This window comes from Asterias amurensis, chromosome 10 (assembly GCF_032118995.1).
Source record: "Asterias amurensis chromosome 10, ASM3211899v1".
Classification (NCBI taxonomy): domain Eukaryota; kingdom Metazoa; phylum Echinodermata; class Asteroidea; order Forcipulatida; family Asteriidae; genus Asterias; species Asterias amurensis.
In genome coordinates, this window is record NC_092657.1 from 17986920 (window position 1) to 18010324 (window position 23405).

Here is a 23405-nt window from a genome sequence, read left to right on the forward strand (position 1 = left end):
AACTGGGGTGTTTCCATCAGTGTTGCCAATGAATGTCTGTAAAAGTAAATTCAAACCAGAGATGGAGACACAAATAAATACAAAATGATTATTAACACTTTGGTTAAAAATAATGGCTGTACTGCATTATTTGAGTGTCTATGTTTTAATGAATATTGGTAACTGGGGTGTTTCTGTCAGTGTTGCCTAAGAATGTCTGTAAAAAACAGGGGTGGAACAATAACGAAACACATTAGGTCATGAATAATAGTTGTACAGCTTGATTGGAGTGTCATTACAGGATTACATGTTTGGAAGGAACGTGTCTTTGCCGAGTACTCTTACCTGTGGAGTAGAGCCCCCATTCACATACAGCCATGCAGTGCCATCAATGCTGTATTGTACCTGGTACTTTGTCACATACCAATCACCGTATGGAAAGCCCTGTGTGATGACGCCCTCAATATTCACAGGCTCTAAACCCATTTCTAATTGAAGCCATGTATTAACGAACTGTCCAGTAGCTGGGATCCAACAACGGTTCAGATTCAGTCGTGCATTACTTGGCGGACAATATGAATTCCGCTGACTAGATGCTGTGATCTTATCATCGGGAATACTCCCGTCTTCCATTCCTAGTTTGTGTCCACAGTATCTACCAACTGGAAAGAAAACAACAAAAACAATTCAGCCTTTAATTATTTTAAGTAACTGTTGAATTAATAATAGCTTCGTTTAGATTTTTTCCCGGAGTCAACTAACATTTAATTGTGTCAATTTTAGTGTTAAATTGAATGGCGGTTTGAAAAGTTAACATAAAGCAACATAGTATTTAAGAACAGGCCCGTCAAAACATCGTTTGTGTTTTACAAACAAATATTTTACAATTTGTTCTTTAAAAAAATAAATACAACAAATGGAGCCTTTAAAATAACCTTGATAGACTATCAATATAATCAGTGGAGCCCTGGTGTTAGTATCCAGAATATCTGCTAACTAGAAACTGTTGATGAAATTATAATAGTTTTCGTTTGAACTTTTCTCAGAAGTCGACAAACGGAAAATATATTTAGCAAAATTTAATTTTAAATTGAATGGCGGTTTTGAAATGTTAGCATTAAATGCAACATAATAATTAGAGAACATGCCCTTCAAAACATTGCCTATAAAGTTAAAGACAAATGTTTAAGATTTTGTTCAACACTACATTAAATTGAGCCTTGAATTTAGCCTTAATCCTAATATAATAAGTGGAGCCCTGGTCAAGGTGAATACAAATCATACGAACACATACCACTTTGTTGTATCCCGGAGTGCTCCAGAATCGTGTAATCGCCAGGTCCGACGTGAAACTGTTTCTTCAGCAAATGACCGGTCATGTTATCTTCATTGGTTAGGTCCAGACGGATTGTCCAGTTCCCTTCAGCATCAGTCAGCTCATGTAGAATCTCATTACCAAGCCAGAACTCACCATCCATTGACCCAAAGCCTTTCTTGTATTCTGCCCAACTGCGGTTGAAACTGAGCGATCCGTTATAGCGTCGCTGGACCACCTTAAAATAAACGTATCATTTTTTTTTATGATCATTTTTTTCATCGACAGTCAGATTGATCTTCATTTAGCTATTTTGTACAGGTTACTTCAAAATGAAAAGAAATCGGAAAACTCTTATTTTCTTTTCCTGGTAAAATGAAGCAAATTTAATCTATTCGAAAAAGATATATACAAATTATATTTAGAGAGGCGTGGGCGAAAGGGCGATCCTTTTTTTCTTAAAGTTATTGCAACAAGTGTGGATCAATTTTGTTTTTTTAAGAACCGATTTCTGGTAATGCAGTGGTTTCTGGTGAATAAAGTCAAATGTAAACAAATATTAAGGGGACGTCATTAGTCTATATTTTCTCATTATAATATACACAATCACATACTGTGTAAGCAGATACTTAATCATTTGAATACGTAAAGTTTTAATATTTACGTGTGATTTTTTTTCAACAAACGCTTTAATAGTTAAGGTGTGGTTACAGAGAATTGGTCATACCATTAAAACATCATGTGCACAATTCAAACACTTTGTGGATCCAGCATGTACAATTTTTTTATCAGGCCGGCTCGGAGGGTTAAGCACATTATTTCATTTGTTAACAGTTCTGAAAAGTATTGATTTGTCGTGCTATACAACATCATACACGTAAGTTCTTAGGATGGTTTGAAGCTGGAGAGAGTTCTTTTTAGTCTGAGGTGCGGTAGAAGAACATTCCAATTAGATGGACCAGAATGTTTAAAGGAACGGTCTACCCAAGTGTGTTTAATGGCGTGATGTTAACTTGAGAGCATCAAGCATGCTTGGATACAACTAAAGTTCAATAAGATTTTGCTTTGGAGTTGGCAGATTGTTTAAGACGTCTTTGAATTTACAGGAAAGATGCATTCCCAAATGAGTGATGTACTTACAATCCAGCCGGTATGCTTCGTCATATCACAAAACACCTTGATTCCTTCGTTATTCTGGAACGGATGGATAATGTAGATACCATCTTCCTTGCGACCAGCAGCCAACAAAGCCTGGCAGTCTGGGGAAATAAACAGAACGATTTCAACTAATTTAAAATAATCGAAACATATTTTGTAATAAATAAGATCTGTGGTTAGTTTTATTTAGAGTCACAGTACCCGGCGTTGCTACCTTTTTGTATTCCTATCAAAATGTCGAGAGAAAACATGTTTCCCATTGAAACCGTAAATGTATAAATGTTTCACACAGACATCCGTTCTTTTATCGTCATCGTTAGTATGCTTGACTTTATTACTTACAGACAGCCGTTCTTTTATCTTCATCGTTAGAATGCTTGACTTTATTACTTACAGACAGCCGTTCGTTTATCTTCATCGTTAGTATGCTTTTATTTGATTTTGAAACAAGTATTAAGCTGCAAAAAGTGTTAAGCTTGATAATACACATCGGTGTTATGGTGAAAAGAGATATATAATATTTTGTTCACCCGATGCAAAAACATCTAGCATCTATCGAATCGGTGCGGTGCCGACTGCTTAAGATTCGTATTGCGCTTCAAGCAATCGGGCATAGCTCGGTAGTCTGGTAGTGATACTAAAGGCCCGGTCACACATGCCTCGGTAACGATAACGAAAACGTTTTCAACACGCCCTCGATTGGTTGAATAAGCATAGGCGTATTATATGCAGAGCAATTTAACCAACACAATGCCTTCTCTTTACGTCATCATCGTTTTCGTTATCTTTACAGTGGGACCGGCATATAATATGTAGCAAGGTAAATGCAATTTTTCAGTACCGAGTAGAAATTATTGTGGTATTTTTTGTTGTTTTCCCTGACGGGGGCTCGCTCGGTAGCCTAGTGGTATTACACCTGCTCTAGCCATGCAAAGGTCGTAGATTCTAACCCCACCCGAGTCTTCTGCCCTAATCTCCAAATCCTCTTACCCTGCATATGGCATTGATAATGATCATGTATATCTTCTTGGTCATCAGTGAAAATTGGTTCGTCAGTGTAGATTGGTTTAGTCTTTCTATTTGGAGCTACTTTAAACAGCCCTCCTGGTCGGATTGAGGTACAGGAACACATATCCTCAAATGGTTGGATCCATCGTAGTCGGTTCCCTTCATCTGGATCAGGTTCTTGGGTCAAGTGGCAAACTTTAGTAGCAGCTGCTTCATCGCTATTCAGCAACACAACTAACACAATAAAGAGATACAAAGGCTGTTAAGATTTCGTTTGGGTCATGGATTAATCTAACAAAAGAGTCGATGAACAAATTATAACCAGCAAGAAGAAATGTCTTCTTGAGATAGTTGCTTAACATCAACAATAAGCAGTCGGTGCTAAACTAACTTAGCTGCCTTGGCACATGGCTGTCGCTGTTCTTTGGGAATGTCCTTGTGCCAGTCAAAATCTTACATTTTAACCTTTGCTGTGGTCTAAGAAGCGTTATTCAATTCAATTGTTGACAGGTCCGGGAAAACCATATCATACCTTTAGCTCGCCTCTAATTTTTCTACAGACTTTAAATTGCTTAGTTGTATGTTTGTATGTATGTATGTATGTATGTATTACAAGAATGCTTGGGATGGCCCTTGATCAAGGGCCATCCCAAGATGGGCCATCATAATGTGCACTGAAAGGACCAATATGCCAACCCCCAGCTCTACGCTGCTCTACCTAGAGTATATGTCGAGATCAATGAACGTATGATGAGACTTGCTGGCCACTATATCCGCAATATATAGCTAGATGTGAGCCCCCATTGTACACTGGGAACTCATTTGTGTAAATAGGAACAAGGGCAGGAGATAATTCAATTCGTAGATCAGCTGAATAAAGAAGCAACACAACATGAAACAGTGAGCTTTTATAGGTCGCTGATGCTGGACCGGGATGCGGGGAAGACGACCATCAGAGTTTCCCGAGAAGGCTTCGGCTAAAGACAACATCTCACTCAACTGAGTGTGCGTAACCTGGTTCAGAATTATTGAGAGTAAAATCAAGCATTACCTCCAACACAACGTTCCAATCATCTTCCTTATAATACCAAATGATCAAAAGGTTTTTATGAATCTAGAAACTAGGACAAAGTATATTAATTTTGTTTTTTACCCATACACCGATGTGTGTAAATAGCACTGTATACTCAGTACTTTCCCGAGTACTGTGAAAACATATCACAGACATGTTACTCGGGTGGGATTCGAACCCACGACCCTTGCAATTCTATAACAGTGTCTTACCAACTAGACTACCGAGGTTGCCCGGTAGCTAGAGGCAGTTCGAGTCCTATGTTTTGGCAGCGGGTACCTCAACGATATAATAAATTTTAAATTTGCATCGGGGACAAAAAATATTAATTTGGGTTTTTACCCTTACACCGATGTGTATTGGCACTGTATACTCAGTACTTTCCCGAGTCCTGTGAACAAATATCACAGGCATGTTACTCGGGTGGGGCACAAGGACTTTATGGCTTAAATAATTGTGTTCTACAAATTGGCCCATTCAGTCACGCGTTGAACATCTTATAACGTGGTTTACAAATGAATTTGTAACAATGGCAGTTAGAGTATACCCCAGCATTCACATCGTTATGGTGTAAATGCTTAAGAACATAAAGCAGTGTCGCATTTAATCAATCTGTCAATCAGCGTCTAGTCACAATACAGTGACAACGACAGCGATCACCGTGCAGAGAGAAAGCATTATTTTGGTTGAATAGCTCCACGCAGAATACGCCCAAACCCATTCAGCCAATCGAGTGCGCGTATTGTTAACATTCTCGTTTTCGTTATCTTTATCGAGGCTCGTGCGACCGGGCGTTTACATTGTGGGTTGTTACGAAGTAATATTACCAAAGAATGGGGAAAGGCTTAACATCAATACAATAGTGTTCGACTGTTAGTATCGAGAGTACTGATATTTACGAAGAAGTCTGACTAGTGATCATTCGTTTTACACGTTCAAAGCACCGTAGCACGTCAAGATCTTGCCAATGCCCAATCACAAGCTGGATACTGAAGGCTCCACCCTACTCGGACCGTTGTTTTTGTTAAACGCTATACATATTCATGTTATGTTCAATAAAGCAGGAGAGCTGGAGGCATGTGAAAGCCCCAGGAAATTTATCTTATTGTCTGCTCCTTGTAAAGCATGCAGGTAGCGGACAATCACTCACAAGACAGTGTAGTGTTAGCATTCACTATAAAGGAAAGATTTACTAAGAATTGCTGTTGTCCACTAGTGCCTAGCCAAATTTAACCAAAGGAAAAAACGAAAAGGGGTACATTTTGTAATTATTTATAGGTACCCTCTTAAACTATTTTGCAAAGAAATGTATGTTAAGAAGGGGCTGGGTGAAGCATGTTGGGTGTCACTGTGGCCGAATAACATAAAGATTTATTTATTACTGTTAAAGCTGATACTCCAGCGTCCTTACTTACTGTTATTATGTGCAAACACAAAAACATCATATTCATATCATAGGATTGAAACTCCAAAATCCAGTAGGGATCACACAAAGTTGGGTTTAACAAGAGAAGAAAAAAGGAATATAATTTTGTAAGTGACCAACTAATCTTATTTGAATGTGAACAGCAGACCTGAATATCATAAGAGCTGAACGTAATCTTATTTAAATGTGAACGGTAGACCTGAGTATCATCACAGATGAACGTAATCTTATTTGAATGTGACCAGCAGACCCGAATATCATCACAGATGAACGTAATCTTATTTGAATGTGAACAGCAGACCCGAATATCATTACAGATGAACGTAATCTTATTTGAATGTGAACAGCAGTCCTGAATATCATTACAGATGAACGTAATCTTGTTTGAAAGGATGACAGCAGACCCGAATATCATTACAGATGAACGTAATCTTATTTGAATGTGAACAGCAGTCCTGAATATCATTAAAGATGAACGTTATCTTATTTGAATGAAAGTCCTGTATATCATCACGGATGAACGTAATCTTATTTGAATGAGAACAGCAGACTTTCTCTTTACAAGTTGAGCACACCTACATTGTTAGACTCCAACTGCCCAACCAAAGGGACTTGCACATGTTGGATTGAGCTCACAAGTAGTGGTATTATACTGTATAGGCTATTGTTGCATGTTTTTTTTACACACCCTGCTTGCTTAGTAAATCTTTCCTTTATAGTGAATGCTAACACTACACTGTCTTGTGAGTGATTGTCCGCTACCTGCATGCTTTGCAAGGAGCAGACAATAAGATAAATTTCCTGGGGCTTTCACATGCCTCCAGCTCTCCTGCTTTATTGAACATAACATGAATATGTATAGCGTTTAACAAAGACAACGGTCCGAGAAGGGTGCAGCCTTCAGTATCCAGCTTGTAATTGGGCATTGGCAAGATCTGGACGTGCTACGGTGCTTTGAACGTGTAAAACGAATGATCACTACTTCCAACAATAATGCTTGATTGAATGAGTTTGTGACGTTGATGTCAAACCCAAAAGTCAAAGTTTCAAATCCAGCTACACAGACATGCAGAAATGTTTTGGAAAGTTGTGTCTCATTTCAAGACTTGCAATTAATATGACTAGAAAAGTAAATTGGAACCAGGCTTTGCTAGCACCTGTAGTAATGAATATCCAGTGCCTGAACCTACGGCGTCGTAATGAGAAAGCAAAGTTTCACCGCCGATGCTGACGTGACATTTAAAAACTACTGAAACAACTGTTAAAATATGGCTAGAAATTTTGCTAACAAAATGCAACTTATCATGCGAGAAGTGAGTGCAGCGAGGTGAAAATAACACGTATAACCACGACAATTATTGACGAGTTGTATTGGTCTACATGTAGTGGTTGAACTAGGCAAGGGTAACGTTCAGTATTTATGCTATGGCCTCGGTAGTAGGAAGCAAAGTCACATCAATAACCGATGCCGAGTGTCATTTAAAAACTACTGCAGCGACTGTTAAAATATGGCTAGACATATTGATACACAGAGACTTGATGAGTTGTATTCATCTACATGTTGTATTGAATGGAAATGATACAACATGAGTGACTATTTGGGCCAACCCCAATACCTTCTCCTCATTTCTAAATATTTTTTTCTATCAAACAATTGGTGTTTTTACCGATGTATTGAAAGTTGCAGGTAATAGTATAATATGATAACTTCACAAGTTTAAATCAAAAAGTTGTTTGTTCCAAAAAGGTCGAACGCAGAAACACCAAGAGAAAGTAGTAATGTTTTTCAGTATGGTGAAAAACTAATCAAGATCAAATGAAAAATGGAAATTGTTCGACAGGTAATGTAGAGATTACCGACATGACGAAGAAGTCTGACTGCCAACAATTGCTTACTTGGATGAGTTGGTGACCTTAGTGTTAAACTCAAAAGTCAAAGTTTCGAATCCAGCTCATGTTCCGACCAAGGGGAACAAAAACATGCAATTTAATATCCATCGGACTTAAACCTTTTCGGCTTTGTAACTGCACCTTTTCTGCTCACATACAAGTACCGTCGAAAATACTGACATCGACAAAGTAGTCAGACTGCCAACAATTGCTTGATTAGCTACGGTGGTGTTGTCCTTCATGTCAAACCCAAAAGTTTAAACCCCTCTCTGGTTCCAAATTAGGGATAACGAACGTGCAGATATTTTGTTGGGAAAGTTGTATTTCAATTCGGACAATATAATTATATAGAAGTCAGTGTGAACCAGGCTTTGCCAGCGCATGTTGTAATGGGTCTTGGTGCCTGAAGCTATGGCCTCGTATGGATAAAACAACATTATTTTGATTATAACCCGATGCTACCGTGTCAATTAAAAACTACTGAAACAACTTCTGAAATATTGGCTATAAATATTGGTAAAAACGAAATACAAACTTGTCATGTGAGAAGTGGGTGCAGCGAGGTGAAAATAACACGTATAACTGCCATGGGTCTTGACGATTGGCATTGATCTACAGGTATTGTTTGGAAAGCTGTATTTCATTTCAATATTAATAGTTCGAACTAACACAGTAAATTAAAACCAGACTTTGCTAGCGCCTGCCGAAACGGATCTCCGGTGCATGAAATTATGGCCTCGCTAGTAGGAAGCAAAATTACATCAACACCCGATACTGACGTTTCAATTAAAACTACCGAAGCAACTGTTAAAATGTGGCTAGAAATATTTATACACATTTAGAAAAATTAATCAATCAACAAGTGGGTGCAGCAAAGTAAAAATAACAATATCTAGAAATGTGATGAGTCTCGACGAGTGGTATCGATCTACATGTTGTGGTATATTGAAGTGATGCAACAGGAGTGATTAATGGGCAAACTTTAAAAACCAACTCCTGTAAAATAGTTCTACATTTGTTTCTATTAAACATTTGGTGTTTTTACAGATGTATTGAAAGATGGAGGTAACAGTAAAATGTGCTAACTTTACACGTTTAAATCCAAATGTTTGTTTATTCCAAGAAGGTCGAACGCAGAAACATCAAGGGAAAGTAGTTATACTTTCAGAATGATGAAAGTCTTAAGATCAGTACAAACACGCAAATTGTTCGACTGCTAATGTCGAGAATACTGACATTGTCGATAAGTCTAGTCTTACTGCAAACGAAAGCTTAATTAGCTGATTTTGGCGACCTTCCTTAAAACCCCAACCAAAGTCATAATATGTTCAAATCCAGCTATACAGTATTCCCGATATTGGAACATAATTGTGCAATTATTATTTAAAAAGTTGTATTTCATTTCAAGGCTTGTAATAGTTCAAGTAAATGGGAACCAGACTTTGCTATAGCGCCTGTAGTAATGGATCTGCGGTGCTTGAAATGTATGGCCTCGTATTGATGAAGCAAAGTTACATCAGTATCCGATGCAGCGAGGTGAACAAAACATTTAGAATGGTGAGGAGTTTTGACGAGTGGTACAGGTTGTGGTTGAACTAGGCGATGGTAGCGTTCAGTATTGATGCTATGGCCTCGTTAGTAGGAAGCAAAGTCACATCAATAACCGATGCCGACGTGTCATTGATAAACTACTGAAGCGACGGTTAAATTATGGCTAGAAATATTGATATACAGAGAGCCAAATTAATCAATCTAGAAGTGGGTGCAGTAAAGTGAAATTCACGTCTAGAATGGTGAACAGTCTTGACGAGTGGTATTGATCCCCAGTTGTGGTTGAACCAGGCAAGTAGGAAGCACCATTTCATAAATAACCGGTTCTGACGTGTCATTTAAATACTCTTTATAATAATATTTATATAGCGCCTTTAACACAGATCAAAGCGCTTAACAGTGAATAAAACAAGAACAAAACGAGAAAGGAGAGAACAACAGAACAACAAAAAGGATTAATGACGAGGCTGATTGAAGAAGTAGGCTTTGAGTTTTGTTTTGAAAATGGCAGTTGAGGATGATTCCCTGATGAGTTTGGGTAATCTGTTCCATTCCTTCGGCCCAGCCAGAGAAAAAGACTTGGAGCCGGCAGATCGAGAAGGTCTTTGCTCACAAAGAAGGGATTTATCAGAGGAGGAGCGCAGACCTTCTCTGCCAGGTGTATTAGAAGACAAAAGATCAGAAAGATAATTTGGAGCAAGACCCTGGGAGCATTTATATACATAAAGAAGCAGCTTGAAAAGAATACGATCATATAATAAACTGTGATTTCTTGTGCTAGAAATTTCGAAGTACAGAGAGTAAAATTGACCGATCGAGAAGTGGGTGCATGCAGCAAAGTGAAAATAACATCTAGAACTGTGAAAAGGCTTGACGACTTGTATTGATCTGCAGGTTGTGGTTGAACTAGGCGAGGGTAGCGTTCGGTATTGATGATATGGCCAAAACATCTAGAATGGTGAGGAGTTTTGACAAGTGGTATTGATTTACAGGTTGTGGTTGAACTAGGCGATGGTAGCGTTCAGTATTGATGCTATGGCCTCGTTAGTAGGAAGCAAAGTTTCATAAATAACCGGTGCTGACGTGTCATTTAGATACTCCTGAAGAAACTGTGATTTTTTTTGCTAGAAATTTCAAAACAGAGAGACAAATTCATGTAGCGAGAAGTGGGTGCAGCAAAGTGAAAATAACATCCAGAAAAGAACCTTGAAGAGTGGTTTTGATTTACAGGTTGTGGTTGATGAATATAGTAATGCAACAGGAGTGACTTTTTGGGCCAACCTATATACCGACTTCAGTTAAATTTTCTATATGTTGTTACATTAAACAAAGTTTTAACATATTTATTGAAAAATGCAGATAATAGTATAACGTACAAATGTTACAAGTTTAAATCAAAAGGTTTGTTTGTTCAAATAAGTTCTTGATACGCCGAAACATCCAGAGAAAGCCGTTACATTTTTCAGAATAGTTAATGGCTGAAGATCAATAAGAATATGCAAATGGCTCGACTGGTATTTTCGAAAACACTGACATTCACGGAGAAGTCTGACCGCCAACAAGCGGCTTGATTAAAGTTGGTGACCTTAGTTTCAAACCCAAAAGTAAAAGGTTCAAATCCCGCTGTGGTTTCCAATATGGGAATACAAACAGGCAGTTTTGTTTTAACAAGTATTACATTTCACGACTTACACTACTTCGGGCTACAAAAGAAAATGGGAACTAGGCTATATCAGCGCCTGTAGTAACGACTTTCCGATGCTTAAAACTTTTCACACGAGCAAAATAAGCAGGGGGTCCTTGGTCTTAAGAACACAACGTTGTTTAATCCACATCGTGTGAAAGGTACCTCTGCTTAAATAGGCACGGGTCCCTGGTCTTTTTAAGACCAAGGTCCAGACCTCCGTCTTAAAAGCACAACGTTGTGAAAATTATACCACGAACGTCCGTGTGTGCTGTGTGAATGGAAATTGCTTGCGTAACGAAGGACCCTGGTGTTGCTGGAGCTACCACGCATGCGCGCAAGAAGAAACACATGGTGCAAGAAAATCAAGATGTTCGACCCCGTTATATGATAACGTTAAACCTTTGAGCGTGTGCACGACTCCTTCAAGAGAGCAAGTTTTCAAATGTTGACCTTTAGCACCACAAAAGACGAATGTTCTGAGACATGGGATGTTGGTTTCTGCGCCGTGTGAAAGGTCCTGTTTGAGTTTGACCAACGTCCTTGGTCAAGACAACTGCCACCGGAGACCAAGGACCCTAGTTTGACTTTGTCGTGTGAAAAGGGCTTTAGGGATAAAGCAACGTTACAACACAACCCGATGCTAACATGTTATATAAACAAATACTGAAACAACTTTAAAAAATTGGCAAGAAGTGTCTTTAAAATCAAAACACAGTTTATCATGCGAGAATTGGGTGCGTGCAGCGCGGTGAAAATAACACGTAGAACTTTGGAGAGTCCTGACGAGTGGTATTTATCTATATGTAATGGTTGAACTAGGCGAGGTAGCGTTCAGTACTGATGCTATGGCCTCGTTAGAAGGAAGCAAAGTCACATCAATAACCGATGCCGACGTGTCATTTAAAAACTACTGACGCGACTTAAATTATGGCTAAAAATATTGATACGCAGAGAGACAAATAAATCCAGCGAGAAGTGGGTGCAGTAAAGCGAAAATAACATCTAGAATGGTGAAGAGTTTTGGCGACTGATATTGATCTACAGGTTATGGTTGAATCAGGCGAGGGCAGCGTTCAGCATTGACGCTTCAAACGGCGTAAAACACAAAAACATCGAGAGAAAGGCGTACAATTTTCGGACAGTGATTTTGCGCGATTTTCCCTTGGTTTTCGCGATTAATGGACTTGAGAAATAAATGAAGTTAGACTTGCATTACAACTTGTCGGTAAGAACGCTCGAAGTCAACCCCGAAATTGCAAATTCCACTGTAGTAAGGCGCCTTGTCAAAACCTAAAAGCCGTTCCAATCCGCGTTCATTCTGCGGCAGTCCGCAGATTTCGATAACAAAACAACCCATATTAACCGGGAACGTTCACGGCCCTGACGGCTCAGTTACACGTTATTAACATTTTCCGGCGGATCCGCTGAGAGATCGGTCAGCTATTGTGAGGTCCAGCATGGTTAAAAATCAATAAAAGCAGCATTGCCGCGGCGGCTTAGCGGACTTGCTGACCGGCGGAGCCGCAGAGGAACGCGGCTGGTGAAAAACAAAATGAGCCTTGGGTGGATGACATAAATGTCATTTAAAATTCCATGTGTGATTATTAAGGCTTCGATACATATAAGGCCAAGACACACTGCAGTGATAACGAAAACGATAACGACGCAAATAGAACGCATTATCAAGGTTGATTTGCTTCACGCAGAAACCGCTCACGCCAAATCAACCAATTGGGTGAGGTGCATTGTTTACATCATCGTTTTCATAGTCGTTTTTGAGCCCTTGTGATCGGGCTTTAAAACCTATTAATCTTAGAAAAGGTTTTCTCACACAAGTTTCAGTCATCAAATATCAGGCTACTTGTTAGCCCCGGGTTATTTTCATAGTTTATGATTCCAGATGTTGTCGCACCTAGTTGCAAAACTAGCATTATAATACTGCAGTGACAGGGGACAATTTAACAGTTACGAGAATATTTATTTTTATTTTTACCCATACACCGATGTGTGTCTAATGGCACTGTATACTCAGTTCTTTCCCGAGTGTATTAAACACACATCGGTGTATGGGTAAAAACCAAAATTAATATTATTTATCCCCGATGCAACTTAGCATATGTTATAGTTACGAGAATATTTGCAGGTGTAAAAGCATAAACAAAAACATTATATGGTTATCATACGGCAAAATGGAACATTAGTGTGTTTATTAACGGGACATGGTTACGGGACGGGAACATGTTATCAACAGGCAAATTTAATGCGTAATGGCATAAGTTGTACAATTTAAGTTTGTTTAAAACTTGTGGGTAATTCAAACAACTTTTAATAAGGCTGGCATATCTAGATTGTAATATCGACTTTCTGGTTAAATAAACTAGGGCGTCCTGTAGAGAGCAAACTGATATCAATAACTGTTGCTGACGTGTCGGGTAAATTTAATGGAGCAAACCTCAATAAAGAAGTCCTTCAGGACTAGGCATATTGATCAATGGAGAGTTATTTTTAACACGAGAGAAGTGCGTGCAGTAGTGTGGAATTAACATCAAAAGGTGTATAGAGAGCAAACAGTTACTATTGCTGACGTGTAATTTGAAGCTACTGAAGCGCTATTTCAGAAATGGTCGGTGTTAGGATTATTGATAGAAAAGAGAGAACGTTCTCATGCGAGAAGTTTGTGCATCAAAGTGAACATAACAAACAGACAAAATGAAGAATCTTGAAGAGCGATATTGATCTACCGGTAGCAGTTGATGTATATTTGATACACACTAAGAAACACTTGGGTACGTGTGTCAAAATAACTAATTTGGAATTCGAACATGTCACTTAATTATGACTCACATGTGGGTAAGCCTTCAACCGAAAGCCATGGGTTCAAATCCCGCTCTTAAAACCCCCAAATTAGCAGTCAGAATGTTTATTTGTAAAAGACTATTGTAAAAGACAATTTAAAATTTCGGACAAGAAAAAAAAAAAAAATGAAGAAATTACCAAGTAGGTAGAAAGTAAAGTTACATCAACATCGAAATCCATTGACCAATCACTGGAACACTTTCACACAAAAATGGCCAGAAGAATTGGTTAAAGGGGAAAAACATTTAACGAACGAGGAGTGGGTGCTGCCCCAAAAGTAACATCTATATTTGTGAAGGGTCTTGACGACCGGTGTTGCTCTGCAGGTGATGATCTATAGGTATATGTTGAAACATTAAAAGCTGTAAGGTGAACCAGTCTCCTCTTGTAGTTTTTTTAGCTGTTTCGTAGCGCAGCGCAGCGAAACAGCTCTTGTTTTTGTTAAAGTTTTTTTATTATTATTATTATTAGCTGTTTCGTAGCGCAGCGCAGCGAAACAGCTCTTGTTTTTGTTAAAGTTGTTTTTTATTATTATTATTATTATTAGCTGTTTCGTAGCGCAGCGCAGCGAAACAGCTCTTGTTTTTGTTAAAGTTTTTTTTTATTATTATTATTATTTTTTTTTTTTTATTTGTCATCTTCAGAAAAATTTAATGTAAGTGCTGATTTGCAAAGTTCCCAAAGAGCAATTGCAATGAAATTTTCAGGGATGAAAGGTATTGGTGCAATGATCATTGCGAAACAAGGATGTCATTATGACAAAATCAGAAGTCACGTGACGTCATCTTAAAGGTGTTGTATTTTAAATGTTTGAAATTTTATAACAAATCAGCCACAAGAGACCGTAGGTTTCTGTTTGCGGGATTAGGTAGGGATAAATTAGGTCTTCGTTTTGTTTCGTGTGCGTGACCTCACATGACCTCTACTTCCGGTCGAAACCGGAAGTGGCCCTCTAATTCAAAATTGGCAAAAGATATGAAGTTGCTTTTAACGATGTTAGTGTCTGGCAAGAGTGGGCAGTTCAAAAAAAATACCAATGACGTCACAAAATGCAACAGCGCCCTCTAGCGGCAGGTTGAAAACTCGTCAAAATGGACTTTTTGAAGATGTGTGTAGTGAAGTTTTTGTAATCACTTTAAATTTTACACACACGTTAACTGCAAGGCAGCCATCATATGTGTGAAGTTTCAGATCAATGACGTCATTGGAGGTCACGTGACGCGGCCTTAAAGGTGCACATTTTGAACTAATATAACTCTCTAAGTAATTATGCGATTATGTTGAAACTTGGTAGGTTGTTAGGTATTGGCAAGCTCTCGTGAATTGTGAAATGACGTCATAGTGACGTCATCACACGATATTTTATTATTTTCTCAATTTTTGCACCTTTAACGAAAAAATTGCTATCCGAACATGGTATAATCCAAATTTGTTTTTTTTAAATAGCCTGGATTAGTCATAACTGTTTTAAAAAAAGAATAAATTTCAAATTCAGTTGACAAAATTTAACCTGTTATTAACGAAACAGCTCTGCATTTGTGCACAAATGCAATCATGTCTAGTTATTATTTTTTTTTTTATTTGTCATCTTCAGAAAAATTTCATATAAGTGCTGATTTGCAATGTTCTCGAAGAGCAATTGCAATGAAAATTTCAGGGATGAAAGGTATTGGGGCAATGATCATTGCAAAACAAGGATGTCATTATGACATCATCACAAGTCACGTGACGACATCTTAAAGGTGTTGTGTTTTAAATGTTTGAAAATTTATAACAAATCATCCACAAGAGACCGTAGGTTTCTGTTTGCGGGATTGGGTAGGGATAAATTAGGTCTTCATTTTGTTTCGTGTGCGTGACCTCACATGACCTCTACTTCCGGTCGAAACCGGAAGTGGCCCTCTAATTCAAAATTGGCAAAAGATATGAAGTTGCTTTTAACGATGTTAGTGCCTGGCAAGGGTGGGCAGTTCACAAAAAATACCAATGACGTCACAAAATATAACAGCGCCCTCTAGCGGCAGGTTGAAAACTCGTCAAAATGGACTTTTTGAAGATGTGTGTTGTGAAGTTTTTTGTAATCACTTCAAATTTTACACACACGTTAACTGTCAGGCAGCCATCATATGTGTGAAGTTTCAGAACAATGACGTCATGGGGGGTCACGTGACGCGGCCTTAAAGGTGCACTTTTTAAACTAATATAACTCCCGAAGTAATCATGCGATTATATTGAAACTTCGTAGGTTGTTGGATATTGACAAGTTCTTGTGAATTGTGAAACGACGTCATGATGACGTCATCACATGATTTTTTATGATTTTTTAAATTTGTGCACCTTGAAGTCATAAAATGCTATCTAAACATGGTATAATCCAAATTATTTTTTTAAATAGGCTGGTCTGTCATAACTGCTTGATGCAAAGAGAATTTCAAATTAAGAGGGAAAATTTGAAAATTTTATTAACGAAACAGCTCTGCATTTGTGCACAAATGCAATCACGTCTAGTTTTTATAGCTGTTTCGTAGCGCAGCGCAGCGAAACAGCTCTTGTTTTTGTTAAAGTTTTTTTTATTATTATTATTATTATTATTTTTTGTTTTATTTGTCATCTTCAGAAAAATTTCATATAAGTGCTGATTTGCAATGTTCCCAAAGAGCAATTGCAATGAAATTTTCAGGGATGAAAGGTATTGGTGCAATGATCATTGCGAAACAAGGATGTCGTTATGACATAATCAGAAGTCACGTGACGTCATCTTAAAGGTGTTGTATTTTAAATGTTTGAAAATTTATAACAAATCAGCCACAAGAGACCGTAGGTTTCTGTTTGCGGGATTGGGGAGGGATAAATAAGGTCTTCATTTTGTTTCGTGTGCGTGACCTCACATGACCTCTACATCCGGTCGAAACCGGAAGTGGCCCTCTAATTCAAAATTGGAAAAAGATATGAAGTTGCTTTTAACGATGTTAGTGCGTGGCAAGGGTGGGCAGTTAAAAAAAAATACCAATGACGTCACATAATGCAACGGCGCCCTCTAGCGGCAGGTTGAAAACTCATCAAAATGGACTTTTTGAAGATGTGTGTGGTGAAGTTTTTTGTAATCACTTCAAATTTTACACACACGTTAACTGTCAGGCAGCCATCATATGTGTGAAGTTTCAGATCAATGACGTCATTGGGGGTCACGTGACGCGCCCTAAAGGTGCATTTTTTGAACTCATATAACTCTATAAGTAATTATGCGATTATGTTGAAACTTGGTAGGTTGTTAGATATTGGCAAGCTCTCGTGAATTGTGAAATGACGTCATAGTGACGTCATCACACGATATTTTAAGATTTTTTCAATTTTTGCACCTTTAACGAATAAATTGCTATCCGAACATGGTATAATCCAATTTTTTTTTTTTTTAATAGCCTGGATTAGTCATAACTGCTTTAAAAAAAGAATAAATTTCAAATTCAGTTGACAAAATTTAAATTGTTATTAACGAAACAGCTCTGCATTTGTTCACAAATGCAATCATGTCTAGTTATTACTTTTTTTTTTATTTGTCATCTTCAGAAAAATTTCATATAAGTGCTGATTTGCAATGTTCCCAAAGAGCAATTGCAATGAAATTTTCAGGGATGAAAGGTATTGGTGCAATGATCATTGTAAAACAAGGATGTCATTATGACATAATCAGAAGTCACGTGATATCATCTTAAAGGTGTTGTATTTTAAATGTTTGAAAATTTATAACAAATCAGCCACAAGAGACCGTAGGTTTCTGTTTGCGGGATTGGGGAGGGATAAATAAGGTCTTCATTTTGTTTCGTGTGCGTGACCTCACATGACCTCTACATCCGGTCGAAACCGGAAGTGGCCCTCTAATTCAAAATTGGAAAAAGATATGAAGTTGCTTTTAACGATGTTAGTGCGTGGCAAGGGTGGGCAGTTAAAAAAAAATACCAATGACGTCACATAATGCAACGGCGCCCTCTAGCGGCAGGTTGAAAACTCATCAAAATGGACTTTTTGAAGATGTGTGTGGTGAAGTTTTTTGTAATCACTTCAAATTTTACACACACGTTAACTGTCAGGCAGCCATCATATGTGTGAAGTTTCAGATCAATGACGTCATTGGGGGTCACGTGACGCGCCCTAAAGGTGCATTTTTTGAACTCATATAACTCTATAAGTAATTATGCGATTATGTTGAAACTTGGTAGGTTGTTAGATATTGGCAAGCTCTCGTGAATTGTGAAATGACGTCATAGTGACGTCATCACACGATATTTTAAGATTTTTTCAATTTTTGCACCTTTAACGAATAAATTGCTATCCGTACATGGTATAATCCAATTTTTTTTTTTTTTAATAGCCTGGATTAGTCATAACTGCTTTAAAAAAAGAATAAATTTCAAATTCAGTTGACAAAATTTAAATTGTTATTAACGAAACAGCTCTGCATTTGTTCACAAATGCAATCATGTCTAGTTATTATTTTTTTTTTTATTTGTCATCTTCAGAAAAATTTCATATAAGTGCTGATTTGCAATGTTCCCAAAGAGCAATTGCAATGAAATTTTCAGGGATGAAAGGTATTGGTGCAATAATCATTGTAAAACAAGGATGTCATTATGACATAATCAGAAGTCACGTGATATCATCTTAAAGGTGTTGTATTTTAAATGTTTGAAAATTTATAACAAATCAGCCACAAGAGACCGTAGGTTTCTGTTTGCGGGATTGGGGAGGGATAAATAAGGTCTTCATTTTGTTTCGTGTGCGTGACCTCACATGACCTCTACATCCGGTCGAAACCGGAAGTGGCCCTCTAATTCAAAATTGGAAAAAGATATGAAGTTGCTTTTAACGATGTTAGTGCGTGGCAAGGGTGGGCAGTTAAAAAAAATACCAATGACGTCACATAATGCAACGGCGCCCTCTAGCGGCAGGTTGAAAACTCATCAAAATGGACTTTTTGAAGATGTGTGTGGTGAAGTTTTTTGTAATCACTTCAAATTTTACACACACGTTAACTGTCAGGCAGCCATCATATGTGTGAAGTTTCAGATCAATGACGTCATTGGGGGTCACGTGACGCGCCCTAAAGGTGCATTTTTTGAACTCATATAACTCTATAAGTAATTATGCGATTATGTTGAAACTTGGTAGGTTGTTAGATATTGGCAAGCTCTCGTGAATTGTGAAATGACGTCATAGTGACGTCATCACACGATATTTTAAGATTTTTTCAATTTTTGCACCTTTAACGAATAAATTGCTATCCGAACATGGTATAATCCAATTTTTTTTTTTTTTAATAGCCTGGATTAGTCATAACTGCTTTAAAAAAAGAATAAATTTCAAATTCAGTTGACAAAATTTAAATTGTTATTAACGAAACAGCTCTGCATTTGTTCACAAATGCAATCATGTCTAGTTATTATTTTTTTTTTTATTTGTCATCTTCAGAAAAATTTCATATAAGTGCTGATTTGCAATGTTCCCAATGAAATTTTCAGGGATGAAAGGTATTGGTGCAATGATCATTGTAAAACAAGGATGTCATTATGACATAATCAGAAGTCACGTGATATCATCTTAAAGGTGTTGTATTTTAAATGTTTGAAAATTTATAACAAATCAGCCACAAGAGACCGTAGGTTTTTGTTTGCGGGATTGGGCAGGGATAAATTAGGTCTTCATTTTGTTTCGTGTGCGTGATCTCACATGACCTCTACTTCCGGTCAAAACCGGAAGTGGCCCTCTAATTCAAAATTGGCAAAAGATATGAAGTTGCTTTGAACGATGTTAGTGCCTGGCAAGGGTGGGCAGTTAAAAAAAAATACCAATGACGTCACAAAATGCAACAGCGCCCTCTAGCGGCAGGTTGAAAACTCGTCAAAATGGACTTTTTGAAGATGTGTGTGGTGAAGTTTTTTGTAATCACTTCAAATTTTACACACACGTTAACTGTCAGACAGCCATCATATGTGTGAAGTTTCAGATCAATGACGTCATCGGGGTCACGTGACGCAGCCTTAAATGTGCACTTTTTGAACTAATATAACTCCCTAAGTAATTATGCGATTAGGTTGAAACTTAGTAGGTTGTTGGATATTGACAAGTTCTTGTGAATTGTAAAACGACGTCATGATGACGTCATCACATAATTTTTTATGATTTTTTAAATTTTTGCACCTTTAAGTCATAAATTGCTATCTGAACTTGGTATAATCCAAATTATTTTTTTATTAGGCTGGACTGTCATAACTGCTTTGATGCAAAGAGAATTTCAAATTAAGAGAGAAATTTTGAACATTTTATTAACGAAACAGGTCTGCATTTGTGCACAAATGCAATCATGTCTATTTTTTTTTTTTTTTTTTTTTTTGACATTTGATGACAAATCGAACAGTCAAACACAAACACTCCGGACTCTATTTACATAGCCATTTTGGACAGTTTTATCCAAAGTTTGTATGAATGACTTCTATTGTAAAATTGTACCTTGCAACATATTATTGTTTATTTGTAATATTTGTTTCTTTATTAGTAAAAGATACAGCTAACTAGGTGGTGTTAAGTCTATATAAGGTGCATTCATATGCATGGTGCATTTTATATGTTATTAATATCTAAATTTTTAAAATTCATGCTTTTATTGTCTGTATTTTTGTAACATGTATGTTTTTGTTGGAGGGGTCTGGGAGGGCACATCGCTTTGATGGCAACAAAGAATTATGTCCGAAGATTTCAAATAAATAAATATTCAGACAATTCAACCGCATGGTCTGAACAACTAAAATCGAATAACAAGTGACCGTATGTCTCTTGTTCTTCTGCCTTTCCACACAGATGTACTTACTACCTATACTTTCCCTCCCTTCCAACGCTTATAGTTGTTAATTGATGTTCGACCTCCTTGCGGTCAAGCCCCTCAACCATACACCGTTTGTCTCCCTGTTCATTTTTCAAAACATACACAAGACACAATGTGGCTTTCGTCCTGGCCGTAGCACCATCGATAATTTCCACTTTGCGTCGGATGCTGGAAAAGTTCTTCGAACAAAACCTGGACCCCTTTATGGTCTTCATAGATGTGACTAAGGCTTTTGACACAGTCAGCAGAGAAGGGCTCTGGTCTGTACTGTCAAAAGTGGGTGTCTTCAGAAGTTTGTCAAAATAATTCGCTTCTTCAATGATGACACGAATGATAGTGTGTACTCTCGAAGGGGGAAAACTTCATAGCCATTCAATGTCTCTAATGTTGTAATGCAGGACTGCGTTCTGGCATAGTGCTCTTCAACCTCTTCTTCTCCAGTACGCTCAACCATGCTGTACGTGACCTCAGGCTTGTAGTGTACCTGAAGTATAGGTGTGATGGATATCTGTTTGACCTCGCCGTCTACATGCCAATACAAAGATAACCGAGAAGAACATCGCTGAGACACTGTTTTGCCGACGACTGTGCATTAATGGCGCACAATGAATTTGACAGAGGTGATGTACAAACATGCTTCTGTAGCTGTACCTCCACCTTCAATTTCCGTTGAAGGTGCAAATCTCAAGACAGGGGAAAGCCTCAAGTATATGGGCAGTGTAATCTTAAGTGATAGCTCCTTTCTTTACAATAATACAGCTTTAGGATCTGCATTAGTAGCCGAACCCGTAGCCGAACCTGATCCGTGCTGATTGTGCGTGACGTCATCCGCACATAACGCAACCACTCGCGCCGCTCGCATCCTGCTTTGATCCATATTAGACCTTGCAGTGGAAACGGTCGCGCAGTATCAGGATTGAAAGGTACAGGTGTAACCAAAAAGTTTATATCGTGTAGAGCTAGTGCGGAAGCAAATGCTGTTAGTATCCACGTGGCAATTTTAACGAACCAACACGGACCCCATCGACACGGATCAAAGGTCGATAGTGTGAAAAGGCCTTCCGTTCTTGATGCGATATGTATGCCATCTCAGGGGCCAGGTTTCAGGTCTGTGTTAGCCGCCGAAATTATGTGCTTACGATCACCAGTCTCCACTAACGTGCAAGTGCAGAATGCCTAGTAACTTGGAACCAATTTCATGGATCTGCTTACCGTAAACACATAATCGGAGCTTGTGGTAGCATTCTGTGCTTACGGCGTAGTTTATAGGTAATTGGCGAATTTAGGCTTGTGCGCTTGCGTAATCAAAGTTACTATAGGCATTCTACGCTTACACAGCTAGCGCAGAAATTCGGCACTTACACGTCAGCGAGGAATCGTGATCGTGAGCGCAGATTTCAGCGGAAAGTCTCTGAGCCATGCAATTGAGCCCTGGAGTACACACGTACCCAATAACCAGTAAAGTGGGCTAGGTTAAAGCAAATAATCCATTGCTTCCGTAAGCGCGGATTATTTGATAACGGTAAACAGAGCCATGCACGTGGGCCACTGTCATTTTTTTTGATTGGGAGCTTCAGGTGGCGCTGGAGACTTAGTCAATTTTCTCGACAACGGAATCGTGGGAGGCCGTCTTTAGAAGTTAGTGGCGTCCTGGCGGCACATTACCTCCAAAGGATGGGTTCTCGAAAATGATTACGTGCTTTAATTTTCGGTGACATGCTTTGACGTCATGTGTGGGAGTTTGCTGTATTATCCCTCTACGCTATAATAACGCGGCTATTCAAATTGGAGCTCCCAACTATGACGTAACATGAGTGATTACGTAACGGATCTTTTCGCAAATCTTTTAGAAAAAGCGGTTGATAAGGGTAGTCGATTGGATTGGAAAGGACAATTTCGTTCAAGCATGTCTTTAAAAGGTGTACATTATTTGATAACAAGCCTCTCTATTGAACCGTGTTGACCTTTTCCTCAACTCGGTTTAACTGTCTGATTGCTGGCTCAATGATACATATCAAGTATTGTTAAAATTAAAGACTAACAGAGGAATCATCCTAACGGAAAGTAAAAGTGTGTAGGAAGCTGTTATTTAATATTATGGCTATAAAGTAACCAATCACTCAGAAATGTTGCCAACGCCCCTACTGCGAATGATGCACAGCAGTTTGACCTGATTGACAACACGCAATTTGTATCAGCAGAGTATATTTTGGTTTGTAAATGTTCGAAAACAAGTTACGCGGCATATGTAATAAGTGCACTTTTTTTCTCATTTTAACAGCTGCCTACATCAGATTTGACACACATTTTGTTCGCATACATTAACTTTTGGAATAAAGTTTCCGTCCATTAACAGAGTATTCACAGGACTCGGAGAAAAAAACTTAGTACCCACATCGGTGTATATGGGTAAACACAAAATATGCAAGTTTATATCCCCGATGCACATTTGAAATCTTTAAATCAGTTGTTAATATAAATATTGGGAACAGAGCCCCCTTTAAGTTGCAAACAACTAACATCTATGACCTTTTACAACAGTTAGTTGTTAGTTCACAAATAATTGTCTGCATCGTTTGTTTAACG

The 23405-nt window shown here is 38.1% G+C and overlaps 1 protein-coding gene across 1 annotated transcript in view; it reads right to left on the minus strand.

The window, feature by feature from the left end:
• The window catches only part of LOC139942760 (uncharacterized), a 34476-nt gene extending 12237 nt beyond the window's left edge, over positions 1–22239 (minus strand). Inside the window, exons 1-5 of the mRNA XM_071939551.1 lie at positions 22182–22239; positions 21164–21344; positions 3443–3678; positions 2435–2553; positions 1274–1532 (exon numbers count right to left, since the gene is read on the minus strand). Coding sequence (XP_071795652.1) covers positions 1274–1532; positions 2435–2553; positions 3443–3678; positions 21164–21344; positions 22182–22239 — 853 coding nt within the window. The remainder of the gene's footprint in view (positions 1–1273; positions 1533–2434; positions 2554–3442; positions 3679–21163; positions 21345–22181) is intronic.
• Positions 22240–23405: the final 1166 nt, after the last annotated feature.